At 40.9% G+C, this 17,639-nt stretch overlaps 1 protein-coding gene across 8 annotated transcripts in view; it reads right to left on the bottom strand.

Moving 5' to 3' along the window:
* The window catches only part of rgs12b (regulator of G protein signaling 12b), a 46,301-nt gene that overhangs the window by 22,025 nt on the left and 6,637 nt on the right, over positions 1 to 17,639 (bottom strand). For all 8 annotated transcript variants that reach the window (XM_037111075.1, XM_037111573.1, XM_037111483.1 and 5 more), the window contains one exon: positions 13,929 to 14,048. In XM_037111075.1, coding sequence (XP_036966970.1) covers positions 13,929 to 14,048 — 120 coding nt within the window. The remainder of the gene's footprint in view (positions 1 to 13,928; positions 14,049 to 17,639) is intronic.

The raw sequence follows: 17,639 nt of genomic DNA, 5'->3' as shown, positions 1-17,639 counted from the left end.
GTGTGTCCATCGTCTTCAGCGTTCCCAGAGACATTTAAAAACTTAATTTCTTTCCAAAGTGAAAACCCTCTGTGACCGTCCTTGGAATTCTAGGATAAAGGCCCTAAATCCCTGCAGTGTATTCAGGAATCAATATCCACTCTCTATGAAAGGAAGGAATGCAGATAATGTTTGTTTCCGTACAATAGAGCCACACAGGAGATGTGGCTCAGAGACTGAGCCGGTGATAAATGTTTGCTTTAGTTGGCTCCTTGCCTTCAACACACACAGACACGGAGAGGGAGAACAAGATGTAAACACAATACAAATCTGATCGAATACCTCTGTTTGCACACACTCACATCTGCCAGACGACGCGCCAAATTAAGTGAAATTCCACAGTAAAAGGGAACAGCTTCGTCAGATCACCTCTCCATTGTCTCGCAGCTGTCAGACAAGCTTTAAGTTTAAATGTATAAAACATATGACTCACGGAGGGAAGAAAAAAAAGAGGTCTGTTTTCTCTTTGCCTCCATTTGTCTCATGGCTCCTGTCTCTACCTCTGTTTCTGTTCCTCTCTCTCTCTCTACATCTCTCACTCTGACCCAAAACACATCTGGCTTTGAGAGGAAGGGAAACAGCCCAGAGCTGTCTCAAACTCCTGTTAGTCTTTCATTTTTCATTTTCCTTCTGTCTCACCTTTACACACACTTTCCCAGTCTGCCACCACCACCATGTCCTTTCTTTCAGGGAGACTTGTTCCGTATAACTTTTTGGACAGTTTCTTTCCCCTTGCCCTCTCTGCTTCTTTTATTTTGTCATCATTAATCTCCACTTGTCTTACATGCTCCCCTCCCATCTCTGTATTTTCCCTCTCGGATGGTCTGAAGGTAATGGATTCCTCTCTCTCTGTGTACTTTGCAGTAGGTAATAGTCCTCTCTTTCCTCCATCTGTCCCTGTCGTAGTCATTTGCAGTGAGTACAACAACACTGGTATGCACTGTCACCTGCAATGAATTGCGTTCTCACTACACTTTACTTCTTTGTCCCTATGCCGTTTCATCCTCTGAATTTTTTTTGTCAGTGACTGCACAGAGGGAAAGCCGGGTAGGAAATTAATGTCAGGAAAAATGCTGCCGAATTTTTGATGTGGCTGCTAACTTTTTCCACTTGTGGCACTTTGGCAGCATCACAGCCAGACTTAAACAGAAAAATGTTGGAATATTTCAAACTCAGTGTTAGTTAGACATACATACATGAGTAAGTAAGTCTCTCCTGCTTAAAAAAAAAAAAAAAAAAAGTCCAGCAGGTTATGCACTCTCACTCTCTTGCTAGTGTGTGTGTGGATACTACTCACTGTATTGAAGTTCCAGACCCGCTTGAAGGAGAGCCTCTTCCTCAGGCTCATCCTGCTCTCCTCTCACACAGGAGGAAACCCACTGACTGCTCACTCTACATGTCTGGACCACGCAAACACACATGAAAACAGTCGCGCTCGCATGTGCTCTCGCTGACAGAGCTATTTAAGGCAGGAAATTCACGCAGACCGCTGACTTGCACGGAGCCATGCCTCGGCACATCTGTCACACACACATCAAAAGAATGATGTGCTAAAGTTGCATTCGGTAAATGAACTCTTCTCTCTGACTATATCAAATACCTCTCCCTCTCTTTCTCACACACACACACTCCTCCACACACTTAGCTGACAGACTGAGTAGGAAGTTCCATTCTCTCGCAGACGCACGCACACACACGCACACTCACTCTGTTTCCATAGTGACACGCCCCCATCGGGCAGCAGTCGTAGTGAAGGGGAGGGAACAAAGGTGAGTCTGCCAATCAGGCTGCAGCACAGCCTTTACCTCTCCACCCACCTCCTACTCCTCCCTGTTCAAATCACAGTTCTGCAAGTTTAGGTTTGATCTAATGTTTTCCAATGATTTTTCAAATAAATTGTCTTCCTTGCAGTGTGTACTATAAGCAAAGAAGGAGGATGAAAAGAGAAATGAAGAGGAAGAAGAGAGGGTTTAATCTGAAGTGTCAGCTTTGAAAACCTTAATGAAATTTCTGCAGGTTTGTTAAAAGGTCAACTGAAGCTAACAAAGGCACTTCACAGGACAGAGCTGTGTACTTCAGCACACACTCTCACACACACACACTCTCACACACACAAAGGCTGCAATTGAATATGTCTGTATGGCCTACACCTAGCTCCCCCTAATTTCCTGTTTTGGCAAAGAAGACTAAGAGTTTCTGTTACACCTTCTCCCATACAGTACCTCCACAGTCTGTATTTTTGATGCCACTGTCTATGACTCTGATGAGGTGTTCGGTGACAAGAAAACACATCCAGTAAAAATGTCTGTTTGATCTGGTCTGGGACCAGCAGGTAGGTGCTGACTCTGAGCTGGACTCTGCACTAGTAGCATTTATATGTTTGTGTTTGTGTAGAACTGCATTTACTGACAGCAGTTGTACAAACTGTTCCCGAGCCATATAGCAATATATTTTACCCATGATCCTTTATATCATGTGTTTCACAAAATGGTGAACCTCTCACCATCGTTGCTTGTGTTCATCTTTTTGAGGATGCTCCTTACATATCAAATCACCTGTTAACATAGAACCTGTTCTCTGTCATGACGCTTTCTTACTAAGATATGCATTGTTCAAGTCACGTGGTTTATAATGTTACACTATGTCCAGTTATTTAAGTTTAGCTTATGAGCTTGTAAAACTACACATTTTGGCCAGCATACAATTTCCCCCAAAATATGATCACTGACTTAATTCTACATCAGTTTTGTTTCTATATTAATTCAACATTTAACATTCACAATTTGGCAACGCAGGTCTCAACATTTTAAAAATCAAGTAATCAGTGTTCAAAACATTGTTGTATGTGTGCCAGACTCCTTACATACTGTGGCAAACTGTGATCATTTCCACTTGTCTTTATTCTCTGAGCTGGACTTGGAATGAATGCTTTTCCAATTGTGAATAAACAGTGTGTTGAAGTTTTACTGCAGAAGAATCAAGAACATCATAGAACCTCTCAAAACACGAGACAACCAGTAAACATTCAAACCTATGTAAGCTACAGCATGTCCCCTACCATTCTCTCCCAGTATTTCTAATGAAAAGTGTCACTTTGAAAACAAAACATGACATTTTCACTGGCTTCTTTTCAGCCCCACAAGCACCATTTGAGGCCATAGACCTCAAATGCAGTGCCATATTGTTGTTAAAGTTAATGTTAACCTTCCACGTCGCCGTATCATAGCAACCTCAGGGATGGATCCAGCACTAAGTCCCCCCCCACCACTAACACACACACACACACACACACACACACACAAACACACACACACACAGTGAGTCTGAAAGCACTGCCAAAGCCCTAATTACCAGGGCTTCTAATGCTGAAGAGGCCGCCCAGTGGAGCCTTCAGTTTTAACACATTACGGTTTGCCTGGTTCAATTTTACTCAAATGCACCTCGAGAGCTACATTATTCAAACTTCGGGTTCTTAATTAAAGAACAGCTCACTGGTCTTCTTTACACATCTTTGACAGGGCAGGAAGAACAACGAGTGGTGCATGAGTAACCTGTGCTCAAGCTCAGCCCAAAACACATCAGCCGACAGAGGGGGAAGAGAGAGGTACCGGGCGCCAACACAGGATGAGAAGGATGTCACAAAGTTTAAGTTGGCTAAATCCACATCCTGCGGAGAAGAGGAAGAGAGCAGAGGAGGAGAGATGGGAAGAAAAAAAGAGGAGAGGAGATTTCTCATATCTCACTCCTCTCTTTAGCCTCATTCCTGTGGTCTAGCCAACCAGCTCTGTTCCATTGTGTGTGTGTGTGTGTGTCTGTGTGTGCCTGTGTGTGCCTGTGTATGTGCGTGTACATAAGATCATGGCCGTTTCTAGGGTAGTTCAACATAAAAGGGAAATGTTCTCTTCGGCAGATATCAGATGACAGTAATACAACAGGACTACACACAGAAACACACACACACACGCGCACGCGCACACACACACACACACATATACAACACATGTTAAGTTAACACTACACTAACACTACTAATACAATTTTTTTGTACCCCTGGTGTGCATTTCTCTACCGCCATTTTAAGCAAACCAGACACATTTGCATGCCTAAAATGTATTTGGTTATCTAGCCACGTAAATTCTCAGTGGGTTTTCCATATCACATATGTCAGCGCTGTGTTGGAAACATGCTAACACCCTAAATAATTAGTATCATAAGCTGTGATTCTTTTTTCCAAACTGTCAATAGATAAAACTGGTACAGAGCACTGCTGCCAGACTTACTGGGACGAGGTATAAGGGGTTTAATCACAGAGGACACATCACCCTCATGCTTGCCTTGCTCCACTGGTTCCCTGTTAGATTTCAAATTGATTTTGCTCACTTTTAAGGCATTAAATGTCATCGGCCCTATGTACATTTCTGATTTATTGATCTTGTATGTTCCCTCTGGAGTAGACCACTGAGATCTGCGGACGGAGCCCTGCTGGTTACTCTCCGGTCACAATTAGTGTTAGAGGATGATTGGGTTTTTGCTACTAGGAGCCCTAAACTATGGAACTCTCTGCTGAATGAACTGAGACACACTTTAAGTGTCCATAGCCTCTTTTAAAATCTCATCTTGCTCTTTTAATACATGCTTTTATTTATACTGTTTTTATTTCAATGTACTCAGTCTTCATTTTGTTGCTATTTTGGGTGCCTTGTCTGGCTTTGTTATTAAGCACTTTGTAGCTTTGTTAAGAAATGTGCTACATTAGTGAAGTTTATTATTACTATCACCTTACCATAAAGCAATGAATCTCTATCTGTCTGTCTGTCTATCTATCTTTCTGTATGTCCTTCACATATCTCGAGAACCATTAATATTATCTATGTCACACTTTGCAAGTATACTGCTGAGGACCCAAGGAAGAGCAATGTCGAGTGTTAAGTTATTTCGCACACAGCACTTTTAAACAAGCGAACAACAAGCCACTCATCTGACTGTGTTGCAAGGCCTCTTTAATATACTGTGAGCATTGTCGCATCACTGCAGGGCAGGGCTTCGGGGCTCTGACTGACTGAGGGGGACAAAGGCACGCACGCAGAACCAGAGCTCTTGAGTTGCATCATCTCCACTAACTCCGATCGACCATATTCTATTATTTTTTTAAAGCAATGGTGAATCGTGGAGCCCGTTAATAGTTCCCACAACTTAGCTGAAAATACTAGCAGCCAAGTACTGTACATCGGTCAGTCAATAAATCACGTATTAACTACAAACTGACAAACATCGCATTTTTGTCTCTGTAGTCATAAATTCCAGTCTCTAAAATTGCATTTTGAACTTCCGTTGTCGCGCAGAACAAAAAACAGACATGGAGGCGGTGAAAATATCTAATAGGAACACAGAGACATGTGACTGGCATGTTTATTTGGGGTAAACTAATCATTATATTAATGAGTATAAAAAATGTTGAGAATTGTCAATGACTTAATCGTTAGATGAATGAATTAATGAATTAATTAATGAGTAAAAGAAAATTGGTGCAACCCTAGACTCGGTTATACCCAGAGCATTGCTCGCCATAGACTAATACAACCAGAGATAACAGGCTTAGCTACCTGGCTATGACCAGTAAGCACAACTACCCAAAATTCAAATTTCTATGATCTCATTGTATCAACATATTGTCCAACCTATGTATGTGACACATTTTGAACTCCTTTTTTTAACTTTTGCAAATCATTATCACAATGTGGAACAATTCAAAAGTTCAGACGTTTGGAAAGAGTGCCCTGAACACGAGGTCTTCAATAAAGTGTATGAGAGAACCCAGGAGGAATCAACAGGTGGTTTACATTAAAGGTTTAACCAACGATTAAAACGCTGAATATATACATGAAACTGAGGGGCTTGTATTAACTCACTCTCAACCTGGCTCTGTCAAAAGAACAATGTTTTCCATGCAGAAAATTGTTAATCATCTCTCTCTCTGCCTCGCACACAACCACTGTAATTTAACAAAACTCAACACTGCCCTCTGCTGCCAGGATGGAGGTAAGGCACTGAATAGAGCAGAGGAGGAGAAAACTTCTGATTTAATTTTTCATTACTGCTACAGACCCACGAATCATCATAAGATGGTTGACCAAAAATGGGTTAGATGATCTGACTTAACAATGATCCATACTGTGCATTAGTATGAATAGATTTTTGTTCCTTTCTTATTTGACAGGACAGTGTAAGAGTGGCAAGGAATGGGGGAAAGACAGGCTTGCAGACATGCAGCAAAGGGCTCCAGCTTGGAGTGGAACCCAAGCTAACACACAATCACACACGCACACACACACATGTAATCTTATTTAAAAGCTCAACATATAAGACCTTTAACTCAAGCAGTGAACTTCTGGCCTCTCTGTGTATGCTGTCTCATGTCTGCCCATCTATAAAACTGGTGACTGTCAGATCATCATCAAAGATGACACACACTGCTGAAGGCGACTTGCATGTGTTAACGTGATGATTTACAGGGGTTGCACCGGCCACCAACTGCAAAATTATGCAAAGAAGGAAAGAGGAGAAATCTTGAAAATCATGATGACTCATTCCAAACAGGAAAACTGCAGCAGTAAAGAGGAAGAGTGGTCAGAAGCAGACCTTCACCCACAGACTGAGTGAAAAACACTTCACAGGATATCTGCGTAACAGCTGCTGCAAACTATAGCCTCCGACTGGTACGTTTTTTTCTCCCATTTTGTCTCCAATTTTTAAGTTGATACACAGTGCTGCAGCTCACATGACATAGTTTGATTGTGCTGATGTGGTAAACTGTGCCCATCTGACACTCTGCGGAGATAAAAAAGGAGCGCTTGTGTTTGTTTAAAATCAGAGTTACGTCTGATATGACTCCTGGCCTCCTGAGGTGTTTTCGTGTACAGGAGCAGCGTTGATCCTGTCTCATCATCTGATTTTCCTTCCCCAACGTTCTCTGCTCCCAGGGTATATCACGAGGAACACACACAGTGTGAATACACACACACAAACAGAGGAGTAAATGTGTCTGCAGGTTCTTATCTTTGGGTGTGCTTATTCAGTATGTGAATGAGTGTTTTTTGTGTGTGTGTGTGTGTGTGTGTGTGTGTGTGTGTGTGTGTGTGTGTGTGTGTGTGTGTGTGTCTGTGTGCGTGTCTGTGTGTGTGTCTGTGTGTGTGTCTGCGTGTGTCTGTGTCTGAGTTAGGTCAAAGGGCTCACGGGCTGCTCTTTTCTCACTGCTGTGTTTAGTGAAATAATGTCCTGTGCTGCTTTCCACAAGAGTGTTAAAAAACCTGCAGAATTGCATACGCTCACACACCAATCCACACAACACCACTGACCTATTAGAGGAAGTGCTGCAACTACTGATTATTTTCCATCTATTAATTTGTTGATTTTTTCCTTGCTTAATCAATTACTTTTTTGTTCTATAAAATGTCAGGAAAGGGCTGAAGAGAATTATGACTCTTTTTACTTAGAAATTACACAATTCCATTAATCAATTGTCAAAATAGTTGGCAAGTGACTTGACAACTAATCAATTTTAAATATTTTTACAGTGAAATGTAATATACACTGACACACATTTAAAAAGAAAATTGCATCAACACATCGGACAAACATCTTTATCAAAATAATACTCCTTGAAACCCATGGAAGAAAAACACAAACACTTTTATAACCAAAGAATCAACAGGTTTCCCTTTAACTCAACACAGCTAAAAAAGACCCTGTTGATTGGCCTGCACATGTCACATGATCTGTCATTCCAGAGATAGGCCTTGCAAAAAAGTTTCAGGACATTTCATTCATCTTAACCCAAAATAAATATGTACTGGATGACCAGCATGACTTGACAGCTCTGCAGGAACAGCAACAAAAAAAGACAGCCCTGGCATTAACCTAGAGACTTTGATGAGATTCTGTTTGACATATAAAGCTTTAAAATGTTTGAAAATTCAAGATGACAATACATCTATTTGTAAAATTTATTCGGCTGAAGAATCATCTGCTCGAGCACTGTAGGTCTAAAACAGTCACGATTGTGTAACGTTGCCTGCATGCTATATGTGACAGAAGCAAGGGAGTCATCGGGGGATCATATATAGGCTGCATCAATATAGGGAGAGCAAACACACACACGCACGCACACAAATTCTCACTTTCACACACATGCACACACACACACACAGCTCGTTAACTCACTGGATCAGCAGCCGTTTCAGAATCCACGCTCAAAGTTTGCTGCTCCATGAAGGAAGAGACAAGTAATCCTCAGCACTGCATGCGAGACCTTCCCTCAGCACACATTGTCATCAGCTGTTGAATGTGTGTGTGTGTGTGTGTGTGTGTGTGTGTGTGTGTGTGTGTGTGTGTGTGTGTGTGTGTGTGTGTGTATGTGTGTGTGTGCGTGCGTGCGTGCGCGCAGAGAGACGAAGCGGCAAAGCTTGACGGCTTTCAAATGTCCAAACCGCTACAGAATGTCGCTGTCGCTAGATTCCCCCTTCCCTCTCGCCCTCTCTCCCTCATCCCCCCTCCTCCTCCCTCTGTATCGCCTCTCCCTGGCCCAGCCTCTCCGTTCTCCCCCTCCTCTTTTTCTGCTTTTCCACCCACCGTCAGATCATTTCTATTCCACCCACACTGCTGTGGGCTGAGACATACACACACAAACACTCACACACACACAACACCCACTTGGACGAATGCGGAGGCACGGCTGCAGAGGGAGACCCCTTGCCATTAAGGAACACACACCCGCACATAAAATCAGCGCCGAGTTGAATGCGTTACCCTCAGACCTCCTATGTCATCTGCTTAGTATGCCCCGTGCATGTCCGGAGCACAGAGAGGAAACTGACATTCATGATGGGTGGGGGCAAAAGCAGAGCAGACAGGAAGACAGAGAAATGGGTATGTGTGGAAAACTGGGAGATCCTCCAGTTGACAGCGAGGATTGATATTTGTAGCGATAATAAGGCTGTTTATGACTGAACTAAGAAAAAGCTGCATTCCTCAACAAGCCTTGACACACAGTGGAGGTACCCCCCAAGGGTAACTCCACCCATTTTACACATTGTACTGTATGCATTTACAGATCTTGGGGAGTACAACTGCGTACATGAATAAAGCAATATAAAGACTTTTGGGTCAAGAGGAAGCTGCATGTAATCTGATAAATTGCTTTCAGTGATGTCACTTAGTGGCTAAGTTGCAGCTTTTTAAGTCTCATGAAACCATGGTCAAGTATGTACAAATTGGTGGCATTTGGCAGTGGGGTTACATTTTGCTGCAAACATAATATACCTCATCATACCAAGCATATAAAAGAAACGACGAGGGACAACTGATATTAAAAAATGATAAAAACACAAAAGGCCCCAGCTAGAACCCGTGTTTGGTTTTGTCCAATCTAGGCTACTGTAGGAACATGACAGACTTTGTGGAAGAGGACTTGTGCCCTCTGTAGATATAATAGGCTCGATCTAGGGTAACAAAACATGGTTCTTATTTTCAGGTGATTAAGCTTTTTTTCATTATAAACATCATATTCAATTTCTTCCAATAATTTGCCCTGAATCCTACACACTGGACCTTTATAACATAAAATTATATTTACCCATCACCACTGCCTGGTCCTTGACTTATGAATAATTATTCTATTTAAATTCAAAAAACAAGGCCAATTTACTAGCTTTCTAGTGCTTTCAAACATATCTCAATCTTCCACTCCAGCAGATTGTTTGATGTTGTGTTTGATGATCAAATAAACCAGTACCTATATTATTTTTCAAGTATGTCCTAAAACAGTACTCATATACCAACTTCCTCTGTTCATACTGAAAGAATGAGAGATCACCTCCTAATACGATTATGTAAGTCACGGGGGATACAGTCCTCGTTCTGTGCAAAAAATGCATTCCAAGGATCTTTTTAGTACAAAAAAGTACTCTTTTTTTGTCATTGTGACCGCCTGGCAGCTCAGAAAGTAAATATTATGTCAAAACAGATAGAAGAAACTTTGAACTTAAATTTCCACGATATAGGACAAAGACTTTAGATCTACCTAGGCATCTGAATCCACATACTGTATTGGCATCAGATGAACTTTAGAATACATTTTTGCACAGAGCAAGGACTGTGGATGTTGTTTTTCCATCTCTTTTACAGTATGCAATTGTCTTAGGAAAGGATCAGTTAATAGCAGATACAAAACCTTTACTATACATACAATATACTTATTAATATAATTATGTAGCGAGTTTGAGGATAACTTACCCTAAATACTAATGGGGACACTAGATCACATGGAGTTTTTTTGGGAGACTGGCTGATCTTTAACTTGAACCAAAAATGTTCCAACACAGTTCAAATAGTGTTTTAAGGTGACTTAACCTCAGAGCTACAGTCAGGTGCATGTCTTGGGGTTATGGCCCTGATACATGTTTGTGTGCGATATCAGTTGAAAGATCCCATCCTTCCCAAAATCAGGCTACATTTGTCTCAGTGGAGAAGAAGCCAAAATAAGACTTCTTAATCAATTAGATTTGGGAAATCATGCGCTAATGGTTAGGCAAAAACAGGCAGATACACATAAAATCATCAAACAAAAGGTCAGTTCTACATAGTTGGTGATATTGATGGATTCGGTAACTGCCTGGCTTTGATGTGTAAAATGATGCAAACTGTTATGTAATAGTATACCCAGCAAAAAGACAAAAAACAAACAAAACATCTGCAATCAAGAGTAAATGCACAGTTGGCTGAAGAGGCAAGTACATCTATAGATCCAGTGAGGAAAGGATTTCCTAACTTTTTTCATTTTGCAGCACTTTTTCCTTTCATGACCATCACTATTAAGAATTAGAATTTATAGTTCAAAAGATTCAGATTAGATTGATTTGGCAAAGCCTATGGTCAGACGTTGGTATGGGACAATATGGCAATGTCATATCACGATTATACTGGCCGAAATAATTGCGATACATATAGATATAACTTGTTAAAAGAAAAATATCTTTTATTTTGGAATCATTGGAAAGATGCCATAATTCAAAATAAAACAGAACAAAACAATAAATGACTATGTTATCAAGCTATACAGCTTTTTCAAGTTATACATGAAGGATATTCATGATTATACCAACAATAGCAATTCACCATGATCAACTTGAGCATTTCTATAATGAGCTGCTTTTGTCTTCTGCATTTCGAGCAATACGTAGATAATAATGCTTTGTTAGAATTTGATGCCAAGACTAAAATATACAGATAACACATCCTGCCCTGGTAAAATATCTCTGTTGTGCTGCAGAGCTGTCAGGTGGACGTGTCTCTCCCACCAACACTTGAGCTCTACTGGAGGGAACCTGCATCTTCCTCCACCTATCATTATGGTGCAGCTCATGGAGGAAACAGCAGCAATCAGTATGGCAATCAGCATGTTGTGTGCATGGTTAGCATGTTGTTATATCTGAGCATTCGACCTCTGAAGGCTTATTTGTGTCTGTTCATTTGTCAGTCGCACTTTAATAGATGGCTCACACAGATACGACCAGTTGCACTCATAGTCAGCTTATTGTTCAGATTTTAACCTTGGAAGACCCCTTGTTTGTGTCCTGCGTGTGGGGCTGCTTTTTTTTCCATTTCGTTCATGGCTGTCTCCAAAATAGCTCTCTGTGGTTTCAAACACTAATGCTTTCAAACAAAGTTGTTTTTTTTTGTTTTTTTTGTTTTTTTTTAAACAGTGTCTCTTAGCCTGCATGCGCATGCGACTAAATGGAAAATGATATGGCAGAAAGTTCATCAGACAGCTGACATCAAGACAGACACAGCTGGAGCAGAGTCTGACAGCTTGACTTCCTTCCCCTCATTGCTGTCATAAGACATTGTCTGTTTGTTTGTTTTGTTGTTTGTGTGTGTGTGTGCGAGTGTGTAATGGCAATCAGACCCATCACAAGATAAGCTGCAAGACATTCACACATGCTGTAAGCATACAGCACTATGCACAAACAAACACACTTACATGCACTTTAACTGCAGCATTAAGTCTGAAAGCTGCTGGTGGAGCTCAGATGGCACAGCTATCAAGATGGCAGAGAACTGTGTGTGTGCGTGTGTGTGTGTGTGCGTGTGTGTGTGTGTAATCATGGTGCAAAAATGCTTCTGGGCATTGGTGTTTGTGTGTTATTGACTTGCTTTTAGGGTTGTGTGTGCATATGCTTGTCTCTTCATTTATGTGTGTGTGTGTGTGTGTGTGTGTGTGTGTGTGTGTGTGTGTGTGTGTGTGTGTGTGTGTGTGTGTGTCTATACACTGTATGTGCTTTTGTGTTGAGGTCTCACTAACGAGGGGAATGTCAGCTTGTTGCTCATCAGAGCTCATTAGAAGTGCAGGCTAACACTTCGAACCCCATTACCCCCCACCACCATCACCACACGAACACACACATACACACCAATCTCTCTCTCCCTCCCCCCCCTCACAACACAAAGCCCTCTCTGTTTGTGGACATTACCGCATGTGCAGCAAGAGAAAAAGGCCTAACGACCGGAAGAATAAGGTAGAATAGAGGGGGGGGGTGGGTCGGGGGGAGGGTAATGGGGAGCGAAGAAGAGAGAAACCCTGGCATGTGGTGGTCTGGCAGAGAGAGCGAAAGAGCTACCCCTGTTTGAAACACACAGAATGGAGGGCAATTCAAATGCACTGCTCCCTATGAAATTAAAATCACCTGATGACAAATCTTTTTTCCCTTATAATAATTATATAATATAATAATATTTATAATAATCATATAGTAAGTTTAATGTGAAAACAAACAGCAATGGATTTGTGGTTAGGAAAATTAATTTGAGACAGAAAGGTATTTGAAAGACCGATATAAATGTTTTATCACATAAAAATCAGTTAAGAAAAAACATATCGCGTTTGATTCCATTCTCAGTCTCTCGCTCCCCATACTTCCTGCCTGTCTGCACTGTACTGCCCAGTAAAGGAAAAATGCCAAAAATGTGTATTGAAAAAATGTACTAGTGAAGCAACAGTGTGGAATCTGCTTATCTGCTCCCTGGGTGCCTCAGCAGCCACTAAATGGCGGAAACATTTAGCTTCTTCTGATCGCTATCTCAGGACCAAAACTACTGTTACAAGTGTTCACAAACAGCAGGACTCTGCTCTGGTCTCACCAGTCTACAGACACACACGCATACATAAAAGCAGGCAGTCCATGATGAGGATAAGACTTAGTATTTACTACTTTAGTTTACCTTTAATGTACAGTTCAATTCTATACTTAGATACCTGTTTTCTCACTCACAGATAAAAAGCAGCTGCCGCAGACTTTCTCTTTGGAAATGTTGTAAAGTAGAACTAAATAGGCATATTGTTCTTCAAAACTCATGGCTCTCAAATGACTGGATGCATCAGGTCATTTCTTGCAGCTAAAAATGAGTGCAGAAGTAGAATTCTTGCAGCTGTGTATTGATACTGCACTTAATCAGCAGAATATGCAGTACCTCTGCAGCTAAAGGTATGGCTGCATGCAGTACATCAAGCAGTAACCAAAGCGATGAGTCTGAATCCATAAATACCAGTGTGTAAATGTGTATCACCACTTTCTATAAAATGGCTCTGTCCTTCACTGCATGCATGTTGCCACGGTGATTTGTGAGAAGGGCTTGATGTGTCATGTGAGGATGTATGATGCGCATGAGATGCTATTATTAGAGATGGGTGGTGCATGTGCGGATCAAATGTGACAAATAACACAGTGGTCAGAACGAGCTCGAGCGCTGCAGTAAAGCCTGATACTTGCTGGCAGATGTTAAGGACTGTATATGTGTGCGGGGGTGTGTGTGCGTGCACAGGTGTGTGCTCCTACCTCAAGGTCATCCAAAGAGCGGGCCAGGCTGAGACGTTTGGAGCGTCCAAAGGAGCGTCTGGCTGACGAGCGCTGGGGGAGAGGAGGGAAGCCCATGGTCAGACCACGAAACCGACCCCCCTGAGGACAGAAGATACACAAAATTTACTGCACATGGTAGATTTAATACAGTTCACACAGATACAGGTGAGGGTGGCAGGAGCCTAAAAGTGATGATGCTGGGTCTAATCAACCGAGCAGGTGAGAAACCGTTTTCTTAAACAGTTACTACCGAGTACTTCATTCCAACCTCAGGGACCACCTGTAAAAGACTCATAGGAAGCTCCCAGGAGTAAATGTGTGAAACTGAATGAGTCTGGATAATTCCAGTAAAAATAATGACATAACACTGATGGATGCTCGAGCTTTCCTTGGTGGTCTGAGAAGCTTAATATAGATCAACAAATGTCTTGGGTCTCTGTCGGGCCTGCGTCTTATATCATGTGTCAACCCTCTCCTCATACTCTCTGTCACTCTTAACTGGCCGTCAATTTCAGGAAAATAAACAAATGAAATTGGAGCATGACCAAAATGTAAGCCAATATTAGCTGCTGGTAGATACAGTAGAGTCCAAAACCAAGACCACCGAGAACGCTAATCAAAAAACTTTTATTTTGCTTTGGGCGAATTTAACACAATTTTTTAAAAATACAAATCATAACATAAGCTTCAAAGTTAGAGTGAAAAATTGTATCTTGTTGGAAAAAAACATACATCAATTGGCTCCAAAGACTTGAACACTCCTACCACCATGTTTCACTGTGGGTTTGAAAACACTATTGTACTATTCTTTCTCCTGTGAGTCTCTTCATATACACCCCTCTGTTACTGCCATACATCTCTAACTTGAATTCATCAGTAAATAAAAAATGTTTTTTCTGTCATCGTCACGCCTCGTGTTTTTTGTCTTAGAACAAAATTACAAATTAGAGTTTTGCGTTGTTTACTCAGCAATTTCTGTATCTGTGATGAAGTTTGTTTTCTATCTTTCAAGGAACTAAGCTTGATGTATTTTCCTTCTAATGGTGCGGTCATGTTGGGTCTGCATGATCGCGCTTTGGATACAACTGATCCTGTATCTGAGAGGTGTTTTGGAGTGACATGCACTGCCCCCTTAGAAACCCTGAGCCTACCTATGACTGGACACTGAGAAAGCTCCTATTTGCTTAGACTTGCATTGGTTTCTGACACTTGTCACTTATTTTCTGAATCCTCAGACTTTCTATTTATTGCCAGGTTTACATAAAAATATTAAAGATAGTAAGTATCTCAGACTGCTGGACCTCACTGTACATTTGTACAAAATACTTAATATGTGTTTAAGGTAGGGATGTGTACAGTTTGCTGGCAATTTATAAAAACAAGCATCCATTACTAACGCAAACAATGTTGGTTAATTGTTATGTCGAAGATGTCATGCAGCCACCTGTCAATATTCTCTACTATGTCCGTAATGCACAGTGCAAAGCACCGCACATTTCTGTGGCCTTTAGAATTCAATTTGGTTATATCCTTAAATATCAAATTGTGCTAAACTGAGAATATTTTCTGGGTCTTTTCTTACTTACTAGACTAGTTGATTAACTTCAGTTGAACTAAACTTCTGTTTAAACGTCAGAGAAATTACTCAACTAGTTTGAGGTCTTTGAATTCATTGCTTAGTTTGTCCATCAATACCGGAGTGTTATTTTCAGACTGTTAAATATCACTATCCAAAGCTACATGATCAAAATAAGGATACAGTCCAAACAGGTTTTGATAAACAGCCCATAAATAATAACTATTCTATCAACCATCTTTAATACCCTATGAATAGTTCTGTGAGTGTGAGTTTGGTGGAGCAGATGTTACAGAAGTTTGAATGTCTATGTGTCGATTTAATAAAAGACACAACATAGACAGTAATGCATGGAAGCCTACATGAAGAGATTTGTGCAGCTTTACCAGAAGCTTACACGTGAGTGTCCATGTAAGACGGGTTTCTTTTTTTCCACTTAAATGTTAAATTCCACATGTTAGACACAGGCATGTATGGTCCTGTGATTCTGCCCGCAGTGACAGATAGTACTCCAGACAACCCCTCAACCTCGGACACAGCACAGAGACGAACAAATGGAATAAACACTTTACGTGAAGAAGTATATGTTGTTCTCTTGCATTATCAATTAGCTTATTGATATTGGCCTATCACAGATTTGTTATATCGGTGTATATGTTGTCCAATATGTGACAACAGGAAAAATATTTTTTAGAGATTATAATGCACAATAAGATGCTTGGGGTTATTTATATTCATTAAAAGTTTACTGCTTAAATGCACTGCTGTCGTTTTAGATGATGAAGTTTATTGTTAATGTTCTGCCTCCATTACATAACTTTGTCATAAATGTTGATTTGCATGACATGGTACAGGTGTTTTTTATTACCATATTTAGTTTACATTGAATAATAATAGTACGTACAAAGAACATTCTAGATGGCATGACAATATTGCATGAACTACAGCAGTGCAAACCCAGTCAGTGGAATGAACTTTAAACTGGCCAGCTGTTACATGAAGCCATAAACTGCTGCCTACAATTGAGCACACAAGCTACTTAGTCATCGGGTGATCAAGATTTATTGTCCAAAGCCATCTGACAGTGATTTAACCCCACTGAGTAGTGCTGTAAACCAAAGAGGAAAGAAAGCTTAAGTCTTACATTGCCTGAACAAGTTTACAATTTGCCTTTTTAAATACTGCTGTCCTTTTGTCCTTAGAAAATGACAGAAATATTCTGCTCCGCTCCCTACGCTCACAAATGGCATTTTTCTGATGTCCTCAAACTGTGGGAGAGAGCGCATAACGAGTGATACTAATGAGTGATTAATCAATGCTGACAGGCTCCAGAGGCCAAACTGTGACACATGTTGAATCTGACTGGCTGATTAGGAGGAGGTCTCGTCGGCATTTCATCAGGAGATGACCAGTGGTGTTGCCTGGATACTGCCTCAACCATGCGTCTGTATGTGTGTGTATGTGTGTGTGTGTGTGTGTGTGTGTGTGTGTGTGTGTGTGTGTGTGTGTGTGTGTGTGTGTGTGTGAGTGTGTGCGTCAGATAACACAAAATTGAACACTCTATTACGTGGACACAAACATTCCCACATGACCCCTGTTTAACCTGGTCATTTTATAAAGGTATTTGTGATGGCAGTGAAGCTGAAAGTAAACAAAAAGATTTGGATTCAAAAGGAAATGATGAAGTGTTGATCTGACTCTGTGGTGCTGCAGTTGTTTTGGGTGTGGCTGAGCTTCCCCCCAGACACACACACACACACACACACTCACACACTACGCAAACTATCAATGTCACAGAAAAGAAGGCATCCATCCTGTTTACAACAACACAGCTGTCAACATAAAAAAAATACACACATGACATATCTAATATATTCTAAAAATAATAATGAAATCTACCAAATTCTGACAGACAAAGTCACCATAATCAAATGGTTCTCTTTGATTCTACAACTCACGGAAAATCATAACAATCACTTTATCGCATCTCAAGGGTCAAGATCTTGCATTCATACTCGTCAAACTTTCGTCACATAAGGAGTCTAATCGTGTCTGTGTCTGTGGACATTGGGTACTAAAATGGATTTACAGGTTTTTTTTAAGGAAAATTATGT

The sequence above is a fragment of the Acanthopagrus latus genome, chromosome 1, assembly GCF_904848185.1.
Source record: "Acanthopagrus latus isolate v.2019 chromosome 1, fAcaLat1.1, whole genome shotgun sequence".
Taxonomy (NCBI): domain Eukaryota; kingdom Metazoa; phylum Chordata; class Actinopteri; order Spariformes; family Sparidae; genus Acanthopagrus; species Acanthopagrus latus.
The sequence above is the reverse complement of the archived record's forward strand: the minus strand, read 5'-3'. Positions and strand labels throughout refer to the sequence as shown.